This window comes from Megachile rotundata, chromosome 14, assembly GCF_050947335.1.
Source record: "Megachile rotundata isolate GNS110a chromosome 14, iyMegRotu1, whole genome shotgun sequence".
Taxonomy (NCBI): Eukaryota; Metazoa; Arthropoda; class Insecta; order Hymenoptera; family Megachilidae; genus Megachile; species Megachile rotundata.
Window position 1 is genome coordinate 9,102,057 of NC_134996.1, and position 27,510 is coordinate 9,129,566.

General features: G+C 32.4%; 1 protein-coding gene across 8 annotated transcripts in view; it reads right to left on the reverse strand.

Annotated features, from left to right (window-relative positions):
* Positions 1-27,510, reverse strand: part of CASK (peripheral plasma membrane protein CASK) — a 404,924-nt gene that overhangs the window by 311,386 nt on the left and 66,028 nt on the right. For all 8 annotated transcript variants that reach the window (XM_076539690.1, XM_076539684.1, XM_076539689.1 and 5 more), the window contains 5 exons: positions 21,995-22,170; positions 20,639-20,761; positions 19,301-19,490; positions 18,609-18,730; positions 16,859-17,038 (listed from right to left, as the gene is read on the reverse strand). In XM_076539690.1, coding sequence (XP_076395805.1) covers positions 16,859-17,038; positions 18,609-18,730; positions 19,301-19,490; positions 20,639-20,761; positions 21,995-22,170 — 791 coding nt within the window. The remainder of the gene's footprint in view (positions 1-16,858; positions 17,039-18,608; positions 18,731-19,300; positions 19,491-20,638; positions 20,762-21,994; positions 22,171-27,510) is intronic.

The following is a 27,510-nucleotide window of genomic DNA, read 5'->3' on the forward strand; positions in this document are numbered from 1 at the left end:
TTGGTGAGTTTTGCTATTCTGGTTAGCTTTGCTATTTTGGTTACTTTTGCTATTTTGGTTAGTTTAGCTATTTTGCTTACTTTCACTACTTTGGTTAGTTTTTCTATTTTGGTTAGTTTAGCTATTTTGCTTACTTTCACTACTTTGGTTAGTTTTTCTATTTTGGTTACTTTTTTTATTGAACATATATGAATATATGAACATATGATCATATCACCATGTATCAGCATGTGAACATATGACCACGTATGAACACATGAATATATATACATATGAACATGTATGAATATATTAACATATGAATATATGAACGTGTATGAATATATTAACATATGTACATATTAACATGTGAACATATTAACATATGATCATATTAACATGTGAACATATGAACATATGAACATATAAACATATGAACATATGAACATATGAACATATGAACATATGAACATATGTACATATTAACATATGTACATATTAACATATGAACATATGAACATATGAATATATGAACATATGATTACTTTGACTATTTTGATTACTTCAGTTACTTTCGATAATATAATTTTCTATAATATATAAAATAAACATCATATTTTCATATACATATACATACATAAACAATTTATCCATCCATCTAAACTTGCCTATATAAAAAAATTAAATAAAAAATCATAAAATAAAATTTTACCCAAAAGTATATGATTTTATTTTTTCAACAATTCAATTTGAAAATTGAATGGAATATATTTAATGAAGGTAAGGAAATTTGTTTGTAATATTATAATGATACATATGGCAATTTCTTCAGTTTCGTATGTATGTAATTCTGTGATTGTTAAATACCAGTCAATGAATGTAATTATTAATATCTGCTAATGAGAGGCCTTATTAGTCAGAGTCCTTTATGGGATTGTTACTGATCGGTATTACACGTGTAAGAGACTTATCGATCGCTATTCATAAGAGCTTTCTAAACTTCAATGGACAGAGACCCAATTTTGAACACGATAATGGTAGAGATTCTGTAATCTCGGTTATTTGTACTGTATTGTGGTTCTAAGACTAGGAGTATCAAAGTTCCAAAATTTTCAATCTTGAAATAGTGAAATTTGAATGTTGGAGAATTTTGGAATTTTAGACTTGAAAATCTTGATCAAAGTTTTGAAGTTCTGAAAATTCTAAGTTTTCAAGTATCAAGGTTTTTCAGAAAGTTCAAAAATTCAAGAATTCAAAAGTCTCAAAGTCTCAAAGTGTCAAGGTTTGAAAACTTCAAAATTTTCAACTATCCACATTCAAAAATCTAAAAATCCAAAAATTCCATGGTCACAAAAACTGAAAAGTCTCAAAGTCTCAGTTTCAAAATTTCCTAATTTTTAAATTTCAAAATTAAAAAATTTAAAAGTAACAGCTATTAAAATAAAAGCAATTTTACCAGCAAACGTCAAAAATCAGATAACTCAACATAAATTAAGCTTCCAAAACAAGATTGTATTTATTCCATAAATTTCAAAAAGCGCATGACAAACTACATAAAAAAAATTGAATAAAAAATCGTCCAAAGTTAAAAACATGAAATTATTCAGAGACTTTTTTGTGACTAAAACGATACACTGCGATTTAAAAAGAATAATTCATCACGGATTTAGATTTTATTATACATGAAAGTAAAGTAGAATCCTCTCAAAATTAATCGCTTTAAATCATTGCAATTGTAAAAAAAAGTCTTTTGTGCACGATCGATATCGTCAATTTTACTGCTTCTCAAACAAACCCTCTATGCACTTTATTTTGCATTTTACAACGTCAACGTGATGTCACTGGCAAATAGTTTGCTATAAAATATCCGTAAACCACATTTACAGCCTAAACTACGTACTGATTCTTTGGAAACGTCTTTAAGTAAATATTCAGGGAATTTAGAAAACGGGGGAGAAATTTTTGTTCCGCATACCAAATGAAAGAACATTCAAGAGTCACTTCGTAGTCTAATATTATGTGTTCTTTTTTGTTGCTGTATCATTTCCACAGCGTTTCATTGTAGAATATAATTACGGGAATTTTGGGTGGAATACTCGTAATTAAAATTGTGAAAATTATTATTGGAATTTCACATTGAAATTTAAAAAAAAATTGCTGTTGGAAGATGAGAAAAATTGTGACACTGTGAACATATGAACATATGAACATGTATGAACATATGCCAAGTATGAACATATGAATATGTATGACCATGTATGAACATATGAACATATAACCATGTATGAACATATGACCATGTACGAATTTGTATGACCACGTAGGAACATATGAACATGTATGGACATATGAACATATAAACATGAACATGTATGGACATATGAACATATAAACATATAAACATATAAACATATGAACATGTATGAACATATGACCATGTATGAACATATGAACATGTATGAACATATGAACATGTATGAACATATGACCATGTATGAACATATGAACATGTATGAACATATGAACATGTATGACCATGTATGAACATATGAACATATAACCATATATGAACATATAACCATGTATGGACATATGAACATATGAACATGTATGAACATATGACCATGTGTGAAAATATTATTTATTATTGTCTGCTTCACTATGTTCATACACCATACATAATACCTTAAATCCAGTTAAAAAATATATATTACAATGTTAATATAAATATTCCTTATAATGTATTAAATCGAATAGACCTTTCGAAAGAACGCGCCATTTTATTGCAACACCCGCCATTTTATTGCAACGAGCATTGACATATTGCAACGTCCAAGCTTGTAACAGTTTTCGGTACAAAAAAGCATCTTCGCATACCTGAACGAATTACCAGAAAAGCGTGGGTTAAACGGAAGCGATTGAAGGAGAAACACAGAAATCCCAGGAGGATTCTCGCTGTCCAACGAATCCTCGAAAGGATTATTGATTGCCGCGATATCCGAGCCGATGAAAGCTAAGACATTGGTAGAAGCATTTCGAGATACAAGAGACGATTGTGTGAAACGTTCGATAATATATCTGACGTTTCTGGCTTCCGTATCCGGCTTTCACGAGGCCAACTTCTTAACAGCTGAGTCAGATAACCTGTCTACGATAGTAGGTTTACGTCGTTGACGGGCTTGACGAGCCTAACCTCGGAGCAAAGATCAGATGATAGAAAAGAGCCACTTCTCGCTGGTAAGATGAACCGATTATGACGAAGATAGGCTCCGACATGAAATATGGTGGCAATCGGACGGATCGAGCCGATAGAACGTGGTTAAGTTCCTCGAGGATACCGCAAAATTATCGATTTTCAGTCTATCAAGATTAAATTTATTAGCGTTCATGGAGAGCTAACGGAATATCGATAGAATCCGTTCGTACGAGAAAAACCAATATCGTTCGATCTGTCTACGCTTTTCCACTTTTCTTAATGAAATACCGCGTTCCGTCACTGACGGATTTAATGCTGTTTAGTGTTTCCCAAACAAAATGGCTACTGTCACTTATTCGAAACATTGCAGATTTTTTGGGGAACAAAATAGATGGTTAGGTGACATTCGTGTTGTCGACATTGGGTAGCAAGATATTTTTTTTTTTTTGGTACAAAATAGAAATGCATGGTTAGGTACAATGACTTATTCGTGTCATGTAGATTGGGGTTGTAGAATTTTTTTTTCGGGGAAAATGATGTGTTTGTTGGTTGCATTTTTGTCCAAAAAGGAGAACATAGGAGAAGTTTTTTTTTAGGGAAAGTGGTGTAATTGTTGGTTGCATTTTAGGTTAAGAAGAGGAACATAGGAGGATTTTTTTTTAGGAAAAATTGTGTGATTGTTGGTTGCATTTTAGTTAAAATAGAGGAACATAGGAGGATTTTTTTGTTAGAAAAAATTGTGTGATTGTTGGTTGCATTTTAGGTTAAGAAGAGGAACATAGGGAGATTTCTTTTTTGGGAAAATGGTGTGATTGTTGGTTGCATTTTAGTTCAAGAAGATAAACATAGGAGGATTTTTTTTAAGAAGAATTATGTGATTGTTGGTTGCATTTTAGGTTAAGAAGAGGAACAGGAGGATTTCTTTTTAGGAAGAATTATGTGATTGTTGGTTGCATTTTAGGTTAAGAAGAGGAACATAAGAGGATTTTGTTTTAGGAAAAATTTTATTTCATTGAATATTAGATTATATAGCATAGTATTCCATTAGGATACTTTCATAGTATAATTATCAAAAATTTGAAGCAACCTTTAAACCTTCAGGGTCTCTATTTTAAAATATACTGTAGACCCACGTTTATCTCAAAAAGGTCCAATACAACCCTATACATAGACATCGATGGAAAAGTTCTATTAAAGACTTCAAAATAAATAATTAAACAACCTCACCCCAAATGTAATTTTTACCAAATGTAATCACACACAGTCAATTGGCAATAATCTTACCAAACAGTGAAATTCAATACAATCATATTAACAATAAAAATCCTCTGTAACTCTCTGTAACTCTGTAAATCCTCTTATAACAAAAAAAAAATAAAAAATGTATCCATAAAAAATATTAAAAATTAACAAAAGATGTAATGTGGGAATAAAAGAGAATGCTAATAGTAAAAAAGAAATTAACCAGAACCCGATAATTCAAGGTCTGACGTTCACGTTCCTAAAATACTACCCTGTCCATTAATGTGTCCCCTGTCTAATCAGCCGTTTCTGTTTTCATCCGGACCAGCCAATATTTGCGTCACCGTGCACTGTAAACGGCACTCGAGGATATTGCGAAGCAACATTACTCTCTTATGCTTCTTTGTGACCATCGGGTTAAGTTTACACAAGAACCGTATAGCTATTCATGACGAAGACATTCGACGCTTTTTTGCACGCGGTGACCGGCCGAGATCAACGCCCTTGAATACTGCACAAGATTCTGCCACACGCGCACAACGCCACCACCTACTTTTATTCCTGATTCAAAAACCGATTCACGCATTCAATTCCCTTTTTTGATTCAATGGACTCTTCGGGGTTACATTTGCAAACGGATATGGAAATTGTAGCTTGAAATGGGAGTTTTCTGTGAATGGTTCGATTATTTACTGGTTTTGTAAGTTCTTCTTTGGTAATTGATGAAAGCTGGTTTGTATAGTTAATTCTATTTTTTGGGTCAAAGGAAATGACTCTTCAGGGTTACTGCAGAATGCTAGAAATAAATTTCCTATATATAAATAAAATATATAATACTATAAATAAATAAATAAATAACCTAACCACAAATAAATTACCAGCATTTTTTTCAATTTACAGTAACATTCTTTTATTTATAAAAATCCCTAAACTTCAAGAAGAAGTCTTCATGTACTGAATCTTCAACTTTAAAATTAATAAATAACCTAACCTAACCACAAATAAATTAGCAGCATTTTTTCAATTTACAGTAGCATTTTTTTATTTATAAAAATCCCTAAACTTCAAGATGAAGTCATGTACTGAATCTTCAACTTTAAAATTAATAACCTAACCTAACCACAAATAAATTAGCAGCATTTTTTTCAATTTACAGTAGCATTTTTTTATTTATAAAAATCCCTAAACTTCAAGATGAAGTCATGTACTGAATCTTCAACTTTAAAATTAATAAATAACCTAACCTAACCACAAATAAATTAGCAGCATTTTTTTCAATTTACAGTAGCATTTTTTTATTTATAAAAATTCCTAAACTTCAAGATGAAGTCATGTACTGAATCTTCAACTTTAAAATTAAAATTCCAGGCTAATATTTGCAAAAAACAACATAACTGAGTTTTGAAGAGAGATGACAGAATTTTCTCCCGTTTACGAAAGTATATTTCAGTTGTTTACTAGCCTGCTTCACTATTCAGAAAGACGTCAATTCACACGCTGAATCGCAACTTACTGAAAGTTGACAATTCCCTAGGCTAATATTTCTGAAAAGCTACAAATGTCAGCAAACAATGTACTCTAAAATGGAACATGTCTTCAGAATGTCAGTTTATGTACTTATTTTCTATTCAGTGAAGTCAGTTTGTCAGACAATTACTAAAAATGACAGAAACAAAAATTATACCCTAAAATAAAACAACTTGTTCTGATCAAAATGTTCATTTATACTGTGGACTCCTATTTTCAATTCAGTGAATGTCAATGTCTTCTCAAACTAAAATTATTAAAAATCAAAGTGACACAAAAATGAAATCTGAAACAACAGTATTGTTCTGACCTCTTCATTAATTCAAGTCAATTAAAGCAACAGAAATAAAATTGAACTCCAAAATAAAACAAGTCCAGCACCTACAGAATTTAGTCTATTTCCAATACACTCTCAATGAATTTACAATCACAAAATTATTAAAACACGTGACAGAAATAAAAATTAAACCCTGAAACAATGGCATTGTTCTAACAGCTTCAACGTGTACATTGGACTCCCCTTTCAATAGAAAGTTGTTGACTTGTCAAGTTAAAATTTTCAAAACCCAAAGAGACAGAAATAAAAATTGAAGTAGAACAATGGCATTGTTCTAACATCAAAGCGTGAATGTACACATTCTATTTCCAAATCACGTTCAATAAGGTCAGAAATATAAATTGAGACTGCAGCATAAAACTACTATGTGTGAGGTTGCACAGGTGTCAAAAACTAAAGCCTGAATGTATTTCATCCCTCGAGATAAATACAAATCGGTAACTCGAGTATGTTAAAACAGAAACAGGGTGAATCGCGTGTGAACATCTACCGCCATCAATCATAATCTAACCGTCCATGAGCACGTTCGAACCGGTGTCGGAAAACTGGTGAATGGAGGGGTGGATGGGTGACGGGTGCTTTTCAGATAGGGTCACTGGGGTATCCTTCCAAGATCCATGTCCCGCGAGTTGAACGCACGAGCATACCGAACCACGGAACAACACAAACGTCACAACATCGTTTCCCGTTAACGAACACACGGTGAAGAAGTGACACAGTGTGCAGCTAGCCAGAAGTGTGCCACCCTCGCGAGAGGTCGTGCCGAGCTGGACTACCGGCTGTTTACAGACGGCGCGATATAACGTAGCCAGAAATCAGCGGGTTTTTCATCGCACCTCCCGTATCCCATTTCACGGGTTCGAAGCTAGCACCGTTTCGTCACGAAACTATCACCAGATAATCACCTCCACGTGTTCCAGCTACGCGATCCCAGGGGACGCGGAACTGTCAACGGAAATGTGGATTAAGGGCAGCGGAACGCGTCGCTCGCGATCTACGTTCTGCGACACACTAGCTTTCGTACCCAAACGCCCAACATCACCCCTGGCCGGCTACGACTACTCCCCCTTAGCGACTACTACCCCCACTTCTACCCCTAGCTGCTGCTATACATCCCCCTTTGCCGCCCCACGACCAAAGCGCGCCACGACCAACTACCCCCGACGTTTTCGCAGTACCGCCAACGCCAGCAGCTGTCGATTGCTACAGAGCTGCCCACGGGCAACTGCGCCCCGAGGGCGCGGTGCATGGATTAGTCTTATCCATTTGTGCACTATTATGGATGGATAATTATATCACTTTAATCGATTACTGTCGTTAGTTTATACCACACTTTAACTCAACTAGTTTAAATTACATATGTTAAATAGTACACATATGTCACTGTCGTGTGTTATATGTTGTATGATGTATGTCACTGTACGTTATGTGTTATATGTATGTTATATATTATACATCACATGTCACATTTCATATGTTACATGTTATATGATATATGTTATGTAACGTATGTTACATGTCATGTATTAAATGTCACTGTCATATGTTATGTTATGTGATGTATGTCATATGTCATACGTTATGTCACATGTTATGTGTTATATGTTATATATTATACATCACATGTCACATGTCATATGTTACATGTTATATAATATGTGTGATATGTTATATGTTATGTAACGTATGTTACATGTCATGTATTAAATGTTACTGTCATATGTTATGTTATGTGATGTATGTCACATGCAGTATGTTATGTGTTATATGTATGTGATATATCATACATTATGTCATATGTTATGTGTTATATGTTACGTTATATTCTATACATATGTAATATGTTATATGTTATGTAATGTGTGTTACATGTCATGTATTAAATGTTACTGCCATATGTTATGTTATATGATGTATATCATATGCTGTATGTTATGTGTTATATGTATGTGACGTGTCGTACGTCATATGTCACATGTCATGTGCTATATATCACATGTTATTACATATGTTATATATTATATGACATATGTTATATGTAATTTCTCTAACTCCCAAAAGTCCAAACTACAAATTCCTAAATTAACGAAGAAAATATTAAAATAACACCTCTCTGAACCCTCCAGGTCTGCAGCCGCATGAATTACGCGCCACAGTTGCAATAACAATATTCAAGTATATAACGCGAAACGATCGTGACAGAAATTCAAGAATTGCTTGCATGTAGTTGCATACAGTACATAGTCGCAATCTATGAAATTGGAAATTAGATTTGCACGAATCGTGCAATTTTTGAGAGTACCGTCTGTTTGGAAACCATACCACGGTCCGTAGGGGTTGTCGCTATTTGCCGTTTCGCCCTAAACGACTGTCGCGACTTGGGAACGCGTAAATGCCTTTAGTTTTAGGTCAGAGTTAAACTGTTTATTCTGCAGAATACGTTCGTGGCGCATTTATTCGGCAAGATGTTTGTATTTTGAAAGAAAACGTGGTTCATGAACATTTTACTGGTGGAATTTTGTTTCGGTAGTGTGCATGCGCGTTCGTAATTAAAATCAAACAATGGCGTGTACTCGTCAAACGCAGGGTAAACGCATCTACCGTAAATTAAAACTAAATTATAACAAAATAGATGAATAGATAATTCTGTTAAATTGTTGATGGCTTTTTGGATTGAAAATTTATTTAAATATAAAGGGTGTTATTAATGATAATTATTGCATTGATGTTTGTATAGTTTATTGAGGTGTTTTTTCAAAAGGTAAAATATAATTAAAATTAAAATAATCACAATATTTATTATATAATATAAGTGGAAAATTTATACTGTTTCTTTATAATGAAATTAACAATTTAGTAGCTTTTCTATTCAATCATGCTCATTGCACTGTTCTAAAATACACATATGGAATTAATCGTTAAATCAAAATTTAATATGGACTAATGTATACATAGTATTAAAGATTAACATGCACAGAATAGGGGTATTATCCTCAACAGCAAGGTATGAATTAATCATTAATCTATGAGATCCAAAATTTGCTATACCATTATACTATTAGTATAAAGTAAATTGTACTATTATAATAAAGTACGTTTGTGAAGTAACAATTTTTAAAAATTTATAAAAGTCAATTTTATAAATAATATTATTGGACTAACAAAGTTGATTTTTCTGTACCAGAATATTTTTATAAAAATTTCCTGACTAAACAATAAACACTACTTTTCTTCTTTATTATTAACTCGACTCGATTTATTAAAAAACTGATACATGAATCCCAAAAATAAATAAGCACCCCTTCAAATATTATGAAGTATAATAAAATTTTTATTGAATAACGTTTTTAGCACAGCCAGAAAAATGAGATGCCCCAGCAATGTTTTATATAAGAATTGAATTTCAAGCTCTATCTCAGCGACTATACTGTGACAAAGTTCAACAAACTGAGGTGTGAACGAAGAGTGTTTTATACCGATGTGATTGAGGGCAATGATCGTAGAGCGAACGTGACCAAGTGACTTATAGAGGGGATTGCATGTTATAGAATAGGAATAAAAAAGAGAGACACGATGAATTATATAATATAAGAAATGAGAGAAATGGTGGGGTAAATGTACTGAACGACAGTGTCCCCATTTGTGAGCATTCTCTCAAGTTTGTTTTATTAGGAGTAGTAATTAAAGGGGTGTACTAGTGAAAAATCTAAAATGTTTCTACGTCCTGAAATTCGTACGTCGATATATTGATGTGTGTTCAAAATAGATATAGGTTCTTCAATTTTTACATTTCTAAATCTGTACATTTATGAATTCGGACATTCTCAAGTTTCCACATCTAGATATCGATGCATTACCAAGTCTCAACATCCCCAAATCCTTATATTGCTAAGTCGCTACGTACCCAGATCCCTACATGAACACATCCTAACATCCACAAGTCTCTACGCCCCCAAATTCCTACATTACGAAGTTCCTACATCCCCAAATCCCTACGTCTCCAAATTCCTACGTCCACAAATTCCCACGTCCACAAATCCCTACGCCCCCAAATCGCCACGTCTCCAAATCTCCACGTCCCCAAATCCCCACGTTTCAAATCCCCACGTCCCCAAATCCCCACGTCCCCATATCCTCACGTCCCCAAATCCCCACGTCCCCAAATCCCTACGTCCCCAAATCCCTACGTCCCCAAATCCCTACGCCCCCAAATCCCCACGTCCCCAAATTGCTATTTCCCCAAATCCCCACGTCCCCAAATCCCCACGTCCACAAATCCCCACGTCCCCAAATCCCCACGTCCCCAAATCCCCACGTCCCCAAATCCCCACGTCCCCAAATCCCCACGTCCCCAAATCCCCACGTTCCCAAATCCCCACGTCCCCAAATTCCCACGTCCCCAAATCCCCACGTCCCCAAATCCCCACGTCTCCAAATTGTTACGTCCCCAAATCCCTACGTCCCCAAATCCCTACACCCCCAAATCCCTACATCCCCAAGTCCCCACGTCCCCAAATCTCCACATCCCCAAATTCCCACGTCCCCAAATCCCCACGTCCCCAAATCCCCACGTCTCCAAATCCCCACGTCCCCAAATCCCTACCTCCCCAAATACCTAAATTCTGAAATCCCAAATTTGCAAATCTTCACACCCACATCCTAACCAAACACCTCTAATTTCTGTAATTCTAAAAAATTCCCAAAAGACTCTGCTTTCTTCCTTTCCGTTCTCCTTCCTTCACTCGACAGACCTGATACAGACACTATACACAGCTATAGACACCTCCTACAGAAGAAGGTAACTTCGGTCCTTAGCAAATTCGCAGCAAGTGATGTCTGTCTGCCACAGCGGTGAATGCGAGTGATCGATTGTAAACTCTATTGAACATTCAGAACACGTCTGACGCAACAGTTCGAGAACTGTTGACAAACATTTTCTTTGAAGTATCGCTTCCAGAAACAACAAGCCAGCAAGCTGTTGCCAGGCTGCCGGTGAACCATTCAATGATGCGATATTAAGCAACCGTGTTGTTCGCATGCCGTGATCCCTGAACGCGTACACGCGCTTTAACGATAATTAAGCGCGTGTTAAATGCAACAACCAGAACCGTAATTAAATGCGGTTCACGAGAATTTCTGCTGAATTACGTAATCAACTTTGATATTTAATGGACGCGTTTTAGGTTCTGTTTAGAGTATTGGGGGACTTGGGTGCTGTGATGTAAGATGTTTGACTGGTGACGTTCGCGATTTTCAGACGTAATGAGTATGTAGATGTGTACTCGTGTACTCACATACTCACATACTCACATACTCACATATTCATCTATTCACATATTCATGTACTCATCTATTCACATACCCACATACTTATATACTCACATACTCACATACTCACATATTCATCTATTCACATATTCATGTATTCATCTATTCACATACCCACATACTTATATACTCACATACTCACATATTCATATATTCACATACTCACATACTCATCTATTCACATACTCAAATACTCATCTATTCACATACTCACATACTCATATATTCACATGCTCACATACTCATCTATTCACATACCCACATACTCATATATTCACATACTTACATACTCATCTATTCACATACTCACATACTCATATATTCACATGCTCACATACTCACATACTCACATACTCACATACTCACATACTCATATACTCACATATTCATCTATTCACATATTCACATACTCATATATTCACGTATTCACATACTCATATATTCACATGCTCATATGCTCATTACGTTTGAAAATCAAGAAGTATTAATGTATATGATATTTTTGTCAGTATATGTACTTAAATATTTTACATATTTTACATAAATACAATAAAATAATATGTACCCTATTTTTACTATTCCACAAAATGTACTACAATTTTCAAAAGCAATAAAAAAATATTTAATTAATTCAAATTTTATTTAGTTTATCAAACTACTTCATATGTCTACCTTTCTGTTCGATGAACTTCATTATACGAACTTAATTTTTTCCTGTTCATAAATCTTTCAGAAATCGATCTCACGACTGATCACTATAAGACCTGAACTAAGCAGCTTTTCAAATTGTGACATAGTCTTCGAACCAACTCATATTGCCATACTATCAGTATTATGGGGCATCAAATTCGTTTTAGAATATGCTATTTCGAAGACGTTGTAAAAAAGATGAAGTGACAGGAAATTAAACAAGTTTTCTTGATATTTCATCCTGTCCCTATAAATAAGAATTAGACTAGTGGCCTGATTTGAGTGCCAGACTTTGCATGCATAAAATCGATGGAGGAATCGGAGATCTTTTTCTAAAAATAAAGAAATCTGTCTTTATTTTTGTTCTTGTTTAAACAAGAGTTAACCTTGAAATATTTAATCATTACTCTAATTAGAAACACAGTAATTATTGATCAACTACTCAATAATTAAATCGAAAATTAAATTAAATAATTATTTCATTTAATAAAATTAAATAACTAAATTGAAAATTAATGTGTTTGTTATTATTGGAAATCTGCTATTTTATATTTCAAACTTGAAAGCTTTATATATTTTTCTAAACTTGTAATTTTAAAATGATACAATAGTATTTAAATGCAACAATGTAACATTTTTGTAAAAATAAAAATATTCCCAATAATAAATAAATTTTAATAATTTAATATCTTGAAAACTTATTCATTTTTTCATTTTTAAAATAAAAATACAGTTGCATCATATTAGTAGAATTAAAAAGTACATTAGTAGACAAGTAGAACAAAAAAGTACATTAGCATTAAAGAGATGTAAATGGTAGCAGGACATGTGAGAGAAATTTTTAGCCCGGTAAATTGTTTTTTGACCGTCGCCAGTTTATGAACCTACATTCCCTTTTTCAGCCACAAAACCGTGCTGGAACTCGTATCGTGACCCTTGAACGCTTGAACGATAGTTGCACTTGGTTGCTGCAACTGCAGTTGCAGTCTGTACGCTTTCAAACTCTAACGAGGAACACTAATACGGCCCTGGCAAGGATCCATCGTGCTTTCTAACATGAATTTCCTATCTAAGAAGGATGGGGTCTTCGGGCAAAACAACTAAAATAAATACTGTTTCGAATCTGATTTCCGGTCCTTTTCAAACTTTGTTAATTTCAAATTTGTTGGGACAATATTATTAGAAGGTTGCGGTCAAGAGCTTGTATTATCATAAATTAGTACTTTCAGATGTTTAATAAATATTTGAAAGGTACAGAAATTATAAATAATCATTTTTCAGACAAAGAATATTTTTTATTCTTTGATTTTTTAATATCGTCATGAATGAGTTTGAAAATAGTTAAAAAAAAATCAGTATGATATTATATTTGCATAAAATATATATTTGTAGGGTTACTTTAATTTTCCAATTTCATTTGACAAGTTTAAAAAATTGCCATACGCAATAAAATATTAAAATAAAGAAGAGGTGAAAATAAAATAAAATAAAATATTTGAAAAATCAAAGATGCAAAGTAATTTTAAAAGTTGAAAGTTTTCAATTTAATTTGAAATATGAAAACTTATAATGTTTTAAAGCAAGCATCAATTAACATTGAAATGCAGCAATTATGCTAACAATGCTTTTTCCCCCAGTTCGTCGAAGAAACCTTTTTCTTATTCTTCTTGCGACTTCCTCCAAGAAAGTTGTGGAACATTCTTGATTACATGAATTCCTCACGGTGATCGATCTACATAGACGCTAAATTTTCAGGAAATTAAACATTCTGCGAGCAGCATGCTCGCAGACGACATCAGAATTTGAAGAGCCACTTAGATCCACAATTTGATAACAGTGATAATATAGACGTTCCTCGGAAGTGTATAAGAAAATTCATTTTCAACGTGGAAGACGTGGCATCGTCGTTAATCATGAGAATAAAAACATATATGATATATTGCAGAAAATGGGACATTTGTATGTATGTGTACAAAATTAACACAAACTTGAAATTAAAATTAAAACAAACTTAAAACTAAAATTAAAACATACTTAAAATTTAAATTAAAACAACTGGAGTTTTAACAAAAGCTTATTTTATGAACATAATTTTAGTGGAAGAATTTAATTACTAAATGATGAATAAAATTTTCTGGATTTAAAGAAAATAATCCACCATTTTTAAATTTAGCTTCAAATATAATTTAAAATAATTTTATATATGAAGAAGTAATGTGATTTAAGTGAGAAGGTTATAGTTGAATTAAATCTGGTCACTTCAGTTCATCAGATTATTAGGTTAGGTTGAAGCTGCTGAATACAACTGTTGGATTATGTTAGGTTAAATTGAAGGTTGTTAGACTAAATTAATAGTCTTGTTAGATGTTCAATTTACTTTAATATAATATTGTTTGTATATTAAACTTAAGTCAATTTATATTATTTTATAATATGTTACACAAATCTTTCATTTTCCCCATTCAGTGTCATTTACACATATGTTACATATGTCACATATGTCACATATGTTGTTATACGTTATTGTTTGTATATGAAATTTAAGTAAATTTGTTATTTTATAGTATGTTATACAAATCTTCCATTTACACCATTCAGTATCGTTTACACATATGTTACATATGTCACGTATGTCACATATGTTATTGTACGTTTTTATTTGTATATTAAACTTAAGTAAATTTATGTTATTTCATAATATGTTATACAAATCTTCCATTTACCCCGTTCAATATCATTTACACATGTGTCACACATGTCACATATGTTACATATGTTGTTATACGTTATTGTTTGTATATTAAATTTAAGTAAATTTATGTTGTTTTATAATATGTTACACTAGTCTTCTAATTACCCCATTCAATATCATTTACACATGTGTTACATATGTCACATATGTTGCATATTTTGTTATACGTTATTGTTCGTATATTTAAGTAAATTTATGTTGTTTTATAATATTTTACAGAAGTCTTCCAATTACCCCATTCAATATCATTTACACATATGTTACATACGTCACATATGTTACATATCTTATTATACGTTATTGTAGCATCTTATATAAATCCTACAAACAATAATATATTTTTATTATATATAAAACACTTGAGTCAACATAACCTCACATAAATCTCTATACTTAACAAAATTTTCCCAAAAACCAAAATGGCGTCCCAGAACCCAGGAACACAACTAAAGAGTTCCGTTGAGAATAATATGTAATCCTAGCAATAATTAAAGTGGGCCATCGATTTCCCGAATCCGGAACGGAATACCAAATTTCTCGTAAAGCCGTAGGCTGATTACACGTTTAATCAACGTTAAACCGCTTCAGAATCGGACAACGTAATTTCAACACGGGACATAAGAATAATGAACGTCCTGGAATTACGAAGGGGGATAATTAACAAGTCGGTTACCGAAATGCATAGACCGTTCGGTTATCAGAAGTCACTCTAACGTCGTTCCTCTGGTTTATCTTCGCCTCTTTTCCCCCGCTTTCTTTATGTGTTCCTCTCGCTACAGCTACGGGATTTTTAAATGAGAATTTTAACGATCGACCTACATTTCTGCGCCCTATTTACAGTATATCGCAAGCAATGTCAAACACCCGGTAAATATACGACGAATGGAAAGAAGAGATTTCGATCATGCCTGATAGATCGTCACCGGAAACTCACCACAAGTTTTGGTTTCGAGTGTTTTTGATTAACTAATGGCCCGTTTGATGTTTCATGGTTTGCTGGTTAGAAACAGAGTTTGGGGGAAAACTGATATTATTTTCGCTGTTGATGGTCGTCCAGAGATATGGACGCTCGTTATATCGCTGAAATGCTAACGAAGTTCCTTTGCGACGTTTGAAAGATTGCGATTTTTTATTTGACGCTTTATATTCGGTTGGAGCTTTTGTATTTGGAAATTGGAAAATACTTTATATGAATATTTAAATAATTATATAATTTTAAATATTTTATAACAAAATATGTTATAAGACAGTAAGTGTAACATTCCTTGTTTAGCAAAGTAAGTCAAAATATTTTAAGTATAATTAATAATAGCTCATTCATGTCTGAATATAACTCATATTGTTTATTTAAATCATATTTATAACATAGGAATTTTTAAGTATATGTATACATATACCTGTATGCATGCGTGTATGTATGTATTTATGTATGTGTGTGTATGTATATGATAATGTAATTTTTAAGAAACAATTTTGGGTCAAAACCCATAAAAAATTTTCTCACCTAAAAATTTCTTGAATTGTGAAAATTGTTTCCCAGTATTATTGCAAACAAACTAACTTAACCAGCCATTTTATGCTAACACCCCAAGTACTAATTACTTACCAAGTATTAATTAATTAATAATTTAAAACGTCACTCATATGTATACATACAGGTGTAATGTAACAATTGTTTACAATAATAATTCTTAAAGTTCATAATCAAATTGCTGAAATAACCCATACCGCACCTCTTGACATTCGAATTTCGCGCCAAAATCAAGCGCCGCACCGATCAATAATATTCAAGTAAATTTGCACTCACCCTCATATGCGGCTGGACCAGAAGTTCGTGAAGCTCCCGAAGGTCCGATCTGTCGATGGTTCGTATTGCAGAATGTTCAATTTCCCGAAGAAGTTCTTCAACTTCCCGCGCTCTTTGAACCGCGTCCGTCTGTGGCGCCCGACATGGCGTTGGGACGCGAGTCGAAATTCGGTCGTAAAGCTAAAAAAATAATATTATAACTTTAGTAATTTGTGACTAACATTCAAGTTGTTAACTAGAATATTTATAACACTGACATTTCTATTAACGATCTTCATAAAATTTGTGTAACATCACATTTTGAAATTTGATTATCAAAACACTTATAATATTCAGATTCAAATAAAAAGTATTCATAACTTCTGACGTTTTTATTCATTGTTGTTCTATGCAATGCATTCTCTGTTGTCTTGAAATTCAATTCCCAAAATAATACTTTAAGTATCAAAGTCTTTCAAAGAAATATATTAACTCAAAATTCAATGACGAAGATAAGTTTGAAAATTCTCCAAACACAATTATAAATTACTTTACCATTCTATGTTACCCTAAGTTCACTCACAGTCAAACTAACCTTCAATTGTTTTATTAATTCTGCTCCAACATGTTTTATACAAGAAATATACCTAATCAAAATTATTTACCTTATTTCACAAGTAACGAAAGTTGCCTTAGTTTAATTTTCCCTCACACAATGAACACACGTCCAATTACTATGCCCCCAAACATATACACTAATCGTATTCCCGGCAAAACCCGTTAGTTCATCGCGAAACCTTTAGATGTCCCATCACGTCATAGTACAACATATCGTGCGTGACGAAGCCATTGTTTACGTTACCGACGTAAGAAAGGGACAAAACCAACGGTTGATTAACTAGCGTTCGTTTACATGCGAGAGCAATATCACTCACCAGGAGACCCGCTATTTCGAGAAGATCACAGGCCAGCTCGGCCTCTCCGAGGAACATTAATTGACAAAGGCGCATCTTCGTTTAGAATGCGCCTTCATATCCGAAACACGTGGCTCGTTACAGCCCACGTGACACACGCAAAGCAGTACATACTCGCACACATTTACCCGTTCAAAGGGTCTGACAATTCACGATTGTGTATAGCATTTTGTTTACCAGAACAGCTTGTCAGCCATATTGACAAGGGGTCGAGCGCTTGCGCCCTTTTCCCGGGTAAAATGAGGGCGCGTACCTCTTCCCTCGGGATACGAATACGATAAGAAAGTGTGCGAACACGGACACTTTGAACGGGGAATGTCACTGTGGCGCCGGTAGGTCTCTGCCGTTTCGAACGTCGGTAAGGTAGGACACTTGTAAGAATTTGTTGATCAACAATAGATAACTACATAAAGTAGTTGATATTATTAGTATAAACTATGACAATTGTTTTGGACTCTCTTTTTGTACAATATTTTAAAATTATTAATATGTACTGTTAGCAAGATAATATCTAAAGTAACTTATAATTGAGCCTAGTAACTATAAATTCTGTGAGGATTATTTGTTGTGAACTGTAAAATATCTGTATTCTATTTAAACTTATAAGAAGTCTAAACTTATAGTAACTGATAACAAATTTAAATAGAAGATATTATAAGTTTGAATGGAGGCTAAAACTTCATTGTAGAAAGTAGGAGCATGAAGATTATGTATCAAATTGGGAATTGAATCTCTTGTATAATAAAAATGTCGAAGAGAGTAATAGTTGTATTTCAATTACTTTGTGGGATTTTTACCTCTAAGATTGCTCGAAGACGATAATCATCCACCGCATTCAATATTTCTACACGCGTCAGTCTTCCACTCTCCTGAAGTACCTCAATATCATCCAGAGAGTCTAAAATTTCGGCTACTGCACCTAAAAGTAAATTTCAGTATTAGAAATTGATTTCAAGAACTATATACTGAACTATATACTAAATATGTGGTATGTTTATCATAAAAAAAAAATTTATCATATAAATTATATATTATATTGAATTTAATTAATAAACATCAGAAACCTTCTTGATACATAAAACATTAAAATTAAAAATAAAGAACATTGTGAACTTCAATATAATAATTGTAATTGTAATTTAGTAATACTAATTATATAATAGTAATAATAATAATAATTGTAGAAATAAAATTATTTAAACCTTCTGTTGTATTCAATTTTTATAAATTTTCACATGATTTCAAATAATTTTGTTTTCAATGATTTTTATGATTCTTTTATTAAAATTTAATTTTGTGATTTTACTTGTCTTCTTTCAATTTTAGAAATAAAATTATTTAAAATTTCTTTTATAATAATTTTTATAAATTTGATTTTTACATGGTTTTCAATAATTTTGTTTTGAATTATTTTTTTATTAATTTTGTGATTTTACTTGTCTTGTTTCAATTAAACAAAAGAATAATTTTAATGTTGTTTTAAATATACCTGTGGTCGTGACTTCATCGTCTCCAATATCGAAAAAGCTGTCGCCATTAACTTCCGAATACGGTGCGTGCCATTTTGACGACGACACAGCCGCCTTCACAGCTTCCTTCAGTTTTCGTCTTGCATTGAATTTCTTAAGTTCTTCTATAGTTTCAGCTAAATGTATCCGGGCCACGCCCTTGTCTCTATCCTACAAACACAACAGAATATGTTACAATCATCTCCATTTTACATTTACAAAATAAACTGCAACGCAACTGTAACCAATATTATATTTCCCCTAAAATTTGAATTGTTCCTTCTGTAATTTGTTCCTAAACATGTTCCTATTTTTAACCAGGTTTTATTATATTAAAACCAGAACCTGACCAGGTTCTTTAATATTGAAAATAAAGTTTTGAACGACGAGTCTGTTATACGTGCTGTATGAATCATTCACGTATCACTGGTTAAACTGACATTTCCTATATTTATACTTTATCAATGAAAATATAATTTCGAGCAAAAGCCTCTTCATATACCACATAAATCAACCTATGTCCTAAACCTAAAGATCGAAAACCACTGCTCTACATAAGCAAGAAATCAGAGACCAAAATATAAGAAATGATTGCTATTTTTTCAAATAGTTTCAGTCTGTCAAACTCCCACAGTTTCAAGCACCCACCCTTACGTAAACAAAGAGTTAAGAAAGGCTTTCTATAAAAAAACATCATCATGATTTATCATAAAAGGAGTCGAAAACGCTCCGAGTGCAACAGGGTTGATTATATACGTTCCGCAAAGTAGCATGGGGTGGAACGAGCGGTTACATTCAAAAACCCGTAACTAGCACAAAGAATAATATACATCGTCACAGTTATTTTCATTAACCGGTGGAACTTTGCCCCTGCTATAACGATCGATAGCCCAGTTGCACGTGTATTGCATCGATATATGGGGTGATTCCAAGCTCCGCTACCTTAGGTCACTGGCTAACTGTCCTACCATATAGGTGTATTCTCACTTTATTACACCATATGCCGTGCACATGCGCACGCACATTCATCCGATATAATAACAGAAAACGAGGCCGTTTATCGAAAACCTGATACGATATAAAAAGAAGCAGATACGCCCGTAGCATCCGCTGAAGAGAAGTTGCTAACGTGGACGAACATGTGCTGCTGCGAACCGCTTTAAATGTTCTCCAAGAACGTTTCCCCATATTCTTACTTCCCTACTAATCATTTCTACTATCGCAACCTCGCTCTCAAATTTGAATACAAATTGTCCTATTTATATTTAACCTGAACTTAGAAACTCGGCACAGGAAATGAACTAAACTGCAGAACTTACTCTAAGCCATTTATGGTTAAGGACTTCCTGAATAGTAATCCTGTGATTCACGTCCGTAGTGAGCATCCTTTGTATGAGATCCTTTGCCGGTTCACTGATACAGTCCCAAGGTGGTGTTTCCATCTGCGAATGTGACAAAACACTTTTTATATTCCTTGCGACGTCATTAACTGCTAAGTGCATCCTAATCTTTTGATGCGTCTCGTTAGGAGGCTCTTCCGTCGGTTAATTCAGATTTCGTGGAAATTAGTGTACCTCATTAGGGAGAGTTTGGATTTGTTTGAAAGAGGTAAAGCGGAGTTCGTCTTGGGTTAATTAATGAATTTGTTAGTAAAACAAGCTTTTGGAAATGTGAGGAGTTAGGGTGTGAGAGATTGGGGTGCTAGTTCGGGTAGAGTCGGAACGGATCGTGTAATTTCGGATACGGGCCGGACAACTTGGGATACGGTCGGACCGGTTGGATCGGATAATTTCGGACAACATCGGGATGGATCGGAATTTGGTATTTTAAGCCATGAGAACCTTGCAATTTCAATCAAGTTTTAATCAAGTGGATATTTGCCAAGTGGGAATTTATCAAGCGTACATGTATCAAGCATGTATTTATCAAGTGGATATTTATGAAGTGTACAATGTATGAAATGGATATTTATGAAGTGTACAATATACCAGATGGATATTTATGAAGTGTGCAATGTATCAGATGCATATTTATGAAGTATACAATGTATCAAGTATGTTTTTATCAAGCTTATATTTATCAAGTGTACATTTATCAAGCATGTATTCATTAAGTGGATATTTATGAAGTGTACAATATATCAGATGGATATTTATAAAGTGGGTAATGTATCAGATGGATATTTATAAAGTATACAATGTATCAAGTATGTTTTTATCAAGCTTATATTTATCAAGTGTACATTTATCAAGCATGTATTCATTAAGTGGATATTTATGAAGTGTACAATATATCAGATGGATATTTATAAAGTGTGCAATGTATCAGATGGATATTTATAAAGTATACAATGTATCAAGTATGTTTTTATCAAGCTTATATTTATCAAGTGTACATTTATCAAGCATGTATTCATTAAGTGGATATTTATGAAGTGTGCAATGTATCAGATGGATATTTATGAAGTATACAATGTATCAAGTATGTTTTTATCAAGCATACATTTATCAAGTGTACATGTATCAAGCATGTATATATCAAGCGTATATTTATCAAGTGTTCATGTACCAAGCACGTATTTATCAGGCGTATATTTATCTAACGATCACCCAAATAGATCATAAAGACATTATAAAATGAAATTTTGAAGATATTAAATAAAAAATGATATCTACCTGAACTCTTCCTCTGCAAATTGCTTCTCGCAGTCTATCTCGAGAACCCACGAACGGAAGTGTACCAGTTAGTAGGACATGGAGTAGCACTCCGGCTGACCAGACGTCACCAGGTTTCCCATACTGTCTGCGCTGGATCACTTCCGGCGCCATGAAGTGCGGACACCCAACACGACCTGTACGACCAACAACGCCATCAGATATACACCAAACAGACGACGTATTCTGCAAACTACAAGCAAGCCGGTCGGTGATTGCTTCGGAAGTTCACAGTCGATCGTTACATTCCATGAAACTTTCGGACGATCTGAAGTTTCCCAAGTTGATACGCTTAATATTCGCAATGAACTTTTTAACCTCTGTGTTCCAGCTTTTGTCCATGAATTTCGGCTCCTGTGTTAACGCGTTCGATGCATCGTAAATGAACGAATGTTCAGGAAAAATTTAAGTTTCATCGCATATCTACAGGGTTTCATAAATTTGTTTCATAAATGGGGGTTGCATCTCAAAGTTGATAAGAGATGGGCAAAAATTGTTGAGGAAAACATTGAATATAATTTTTATTTTCTTCGAACTGGCACTGAAAATGTAACTCCATTAACAAATTAGCATTTTTCAAGAGTACATTTCATGAAGAAAATGGAGTCACACTGTAGGTAAATAAAAGATTTCCTAAAATTTGTTACTATTCATATCACATTTATTAATTTAGAGAGTTACGTATTGCATCGAAAGTGTTAATTAAAAGAGCCCAGTGAATAAAAAGTAAAAATATGTCGGTTTTTGTTAATGTTGGATCGATTAGATCGACTGGACCGGCTGAGCACGTGTAATGCGAACAAACGAGTGTGTGTTACATTCAAATGATACATTCAAGTGAAAGAACGCATTGACGCACAGAATATGTATGGTTCGCAAATGATCGCGTGCTAACTGAATGTACAGGGCGTTTCTAAAATCACGGCACAACTGGCAAAGGCCTTGCAAAAATAAATTAACAATATTCGTGTAATAAAATTTTATTATATGATGTTAGGAAAATTTAGCTTGAAAATTTCTTATAAATATTGAATTTGTTTTTGGAGGAATATGGAGTACTTTTTCACAAGATGGCAGTTCTTTATTGTTACTTTATTCTTCAATTAAAAAATTGTTTAACTTTTTAGTTTAAAAATGAGTTTATTTATATATTTAATAAATTTGAATTACAGAGTTTTATGTTTTGTGAATCTGTAATTTTAAAAATTGTTTTATAAATTTTTAAAAAATGCTGCATACAAAAAGTGATTAAATCACTGAAGAATGATTAGTTCTTTACCAATTGTCTCTCTATTTTAGAATCACCCTGTATAAATACGTAAACAATAATTTAGGGCTAGAAAGTTGCATAAATGGTGAAGCTGCAGAACAGATGATAATAACGAACGCACATGGGGAATACATGAACAAAAGGGGATGCGATTGTCAAGGCCCAGAAAGCAGAAACTGCAAAAATGCATAAAATATCTTCAATCTGAATATTGTAATACGCAGCATCGTTTTATCTACGTTCCTGTCGAAACAGAATGTCTAATTATCTCCAACACTTGCCGAAAATTCGAAGCTAAGGAGTCTCATAAAGGAAATGAGATACGCAGTAAATCTACCTTACTAGTCGAAAGTTGCAATATATATTCAAATGAAGTTATTTCTGTGGCTACTGTGATATATAATTCAGAAATTAAAAGTGGAAGACAATTTTAGAAACTGGAAAAAGAAATTTTATTGTGTGACACTTATTATTTATTATTATTGCAACTTTATTTTAAATGAAAAACTAAATGTCATAGATATTTAACAAAAATTACAAACTAGATATTATAATGATTGTATAAAAATGAAAAACTGAATATCATAGTGGTTTTGTAAAAATAAAAGACTGAATATTATAACAATTTTATAAAAATACGAAACTGACTGTCGTAGTAATTTTGTAAAAATAAAAGACTGAATATTATAACAATTTTATAAAAATACAAAACTGACTGTCGTAGTAATTTTGTAAAAATAGAAGACAAAATATTATAACAATTTTATAAAAATACAACACTAAATGTCTTAATAATTTTGTAAAAATAAAAGACTGAATATCTTAACAATTTTATAAAAATACAATACTAAATGTCATAGTAATTTTATAAAAATAGAAGACTAAATATCATAACAATTTTATAAAAATACAATACTAAATGTCATAGTAATTTTGTAAAAATAGAAGACTAAATATTATAACAATTTTATAAAAATGAAAAACTAAATGTCATAGTAATTTTGTGAAAATAGAAGACTAAATATTATAACAATTTTATAAAAATGAAAAACTAAATGTCATAGTAATTTTGTAAAAATAGAAGACTAAATATTATAACAATTTTATAAAAATGCAAAACTAAATGTCATAGTAATTTTATAAAAATAAAAAACTACATATCATAACAATTTTATAAAAATACAGATCTAAATGTCATAGTAATTTTGTAAAAATAAAAAACTAGATATCGTAGTAATTTTACAAAAATAAAAAACTTAGTATCATCGTAATTTTCCAAAAATAAGAAACTAGATATCGTAATTTTACAAAAATAAAAAACTAGATATCGTAGTAATTTTACAGAAATAAAAAACTAGATATCATCGTAAGTTTACAAAAATAAATAGCTACATATCATCGTAATTTTACAAAAATAAAAAACTAGATATCATCCAAATTTGTTTAAAATAAAAAGCTAAATATCATACCAAAAACTAAATATCATTACAAAAGTAAAAATACAAAATGATATAACAAATATCATATAACACGAACTATAACAATCAATTCCAATTAACTAACACAAAAAAAAATTTTTAATTTAAAAATGAAACAAAATCCATGAAAGTTGTAAAATGAAAAAATGATGAAACCCAAAAGTTTGTTTCTACTCCCAAAGTAAAATTTTTGGAATTTCACCAAAAAAGGAGGTAATTAGAACTCTGTTCTAGGAACACACAATGCAACAAATGGGAGCGTCAGTCGTATTATAGGTTAGGTTCGCACATAACAAAGTATTCAAGTTATGTGAAATATAAAAAGGGCCATAAATACGCTTATTAAAAATTGAATTTATCAACGAAAGATTTTAATGTTGCTCACAAATATTTTTGAATATAACATATTTAATAGCGAAAGCTTTCATTGCGTAAGAGGGACCAAATTCCTGGTGTTCAGAGCTTATAAACCTCAAAATGCATGAATTTAGGTCGAAATTATCATATACATGTACTATGAGATACGTATTGCATAAAATATGAGAAACGTGTAAGAAAAATAGATCGTGCGACGTATGAATTTTCCGCTAGCAAGTGGCGAAAAGAAAATGATGTACGACAAAATGGAAAGGAAAATACAGAGCTTGATTTCTCACGAAAAATGGGCTCCGTTATATAAAATTCACACATATAATCAACAGTAAACATTGGATAAAAATGTGCGATGCACATGCACGGTGTCGAGAGGAAAATAGTGCTTTGTTATAAAATGTATGGTAAATAATTTCGTTTTTATACGAATTTGCATCGTGAAATATTTGAAACATTTTATTTTAGTATCAAACACTGGTGCAATTTTATATTGGTGACATTTAACTAAAATAGATAAAACTGTAAAAAATTTATTTAACAGGGAACACTTTTTAAATACATTACTAACACTTTTGAGAGTTATTGTGTAAATTAAAAATTATGGAAATTACTCAACTTGTACAGATAATAATGATAAGGAACAGCTCAGTTTGGTGAGTTTAGTAGGTTGTAAATTTTACTTTTAGTGGTGTTACATTTTTTTACAGGCATGACCAAGTATCTCTGTTTAATATATACTTGCTGTTTTACTAGGTGAAGTTTTGCATTGTGAGGTTATGTAGATGTAAATCATGGAAGCCATTTAGTGAATGTAAAAATTGACAGAGTTGGAAAATTTGGAATTTATGGATGAAATTTTGAGATTTTTGATTATTTAAGTACTTAGGAAGGTTAAAATTTTAAAATTTGAGAATTCGGGAGGGTTGAGATTTCCAAATTTGAGAATTTGGGAAGAGTGAAATTTTTTAATTTGAGAATTTGGGAAGTTTGAGATTTTTAAACTTGAGAATTAGGGAAGTTTGGGATTTTTAAATTTGAGAATTTGGGAAATTGGAAATTACTAAATTTGAGAATTTGGGAAGCTTGAGATTTTCTAATTTGAGAATTTGGAAAGTTTGAGAATTTTCAAGTTGAGAATTTGGAAAGTTTGGAATTTTCAAGTTTGAGAATTTGGGAAGCTTGCAATTTTTAAGCTTGAGAATTTGAGAAGCTTGCAATTTTTAAATTTGAGTATTTGGGAAGCTTGAGATTTTCTAATTTGAGAATTTGGAAAGTTTGGAATTTTCAAGTTTGAGAATTTGGGAAGCTTGCAATTTTTAAGTTTGAGAATTTGGGAAGCTTGCAATTTTTAAGCTTGAGAATTTGGGAAACTTGCAATTTTTAAGTTTGAGTATTTGAGAAGCTTGCAATTTTTAAGTTTGAGAATTTGGGAAGCTTGAAATTTTTAAGCTTGAGAATTTGGGAAGCTTGCAATTTTTAAGCTTGAGAATTTGGGAAGCTTGCAATTTTTAAGCTTGAGAATTTGGGAAGCTTGCAATTTTTAAGCTTGAGAATTTGGGAAGCTTGCAATTCTTAAGTTTGAGAATTTGGAAAGCTTGCAATTTCTAAGTTTGAGAATTTGGAAAGCTTGCAATTTTTAAGTTTGAGAATTTCGGAAGCCTGCAATATTTAAGTTTGAGTATTTGAGAAGATTGCAATTTTTAAGTTTGAGAATTTGCGAAGCTTGCAATTTTTAAGTTTGAGAATTTGGGAAGCTTGCAATTCTTAAGTTTGAGAATTTGGAAAGCTTGCAATTTCTAAGTTTGAGAATTTGGAAAGCTTGCAATTTTTAAGTTTGAGAATTTCGGAAGCCTGCAATATTTAAGTTTGAGTATTTGAGAAGCTTGCAATTTTTAAGTTTGAGAATTTGCGAAGCTTGCAATTTTTAAGTTTGAGAATTTGGGAAGCTTGCAATTCTTAAGTTTGAGAATTTGGAAAGCTTGCAATTTCTAAGTTTGAGAATTTGGAAAGCTTGCAATTTTTAAGTTTGAGAATTTCGGAAGCCTGCAATATTTAAGTTTGAGTATTTGAGAAGCTTGCAATTTTTAAGTTTGAGAATTTGCGAAGCTTGCAATTCTTAAGTTTGAGAATTTGGAAAGCTTGCAATTTCTAAGTTTGAGAATTTGGAAAGCTTGCAATTTTTAAGTTTGAGAATTTCGGAAGCCTGCAATATTTAAGTTTGAGTATTTGAGAAGCTTGCAATTTTTAAGTTTGAGAATTTGCGAAGCTTGCAATTTCTAAGTTTGAGAATTTGGGAAGCTTGCAATTTTTAAGTTTGAGAATTTGGGAAGCTTGCAATTTTTAAGTTTGAGTATTTG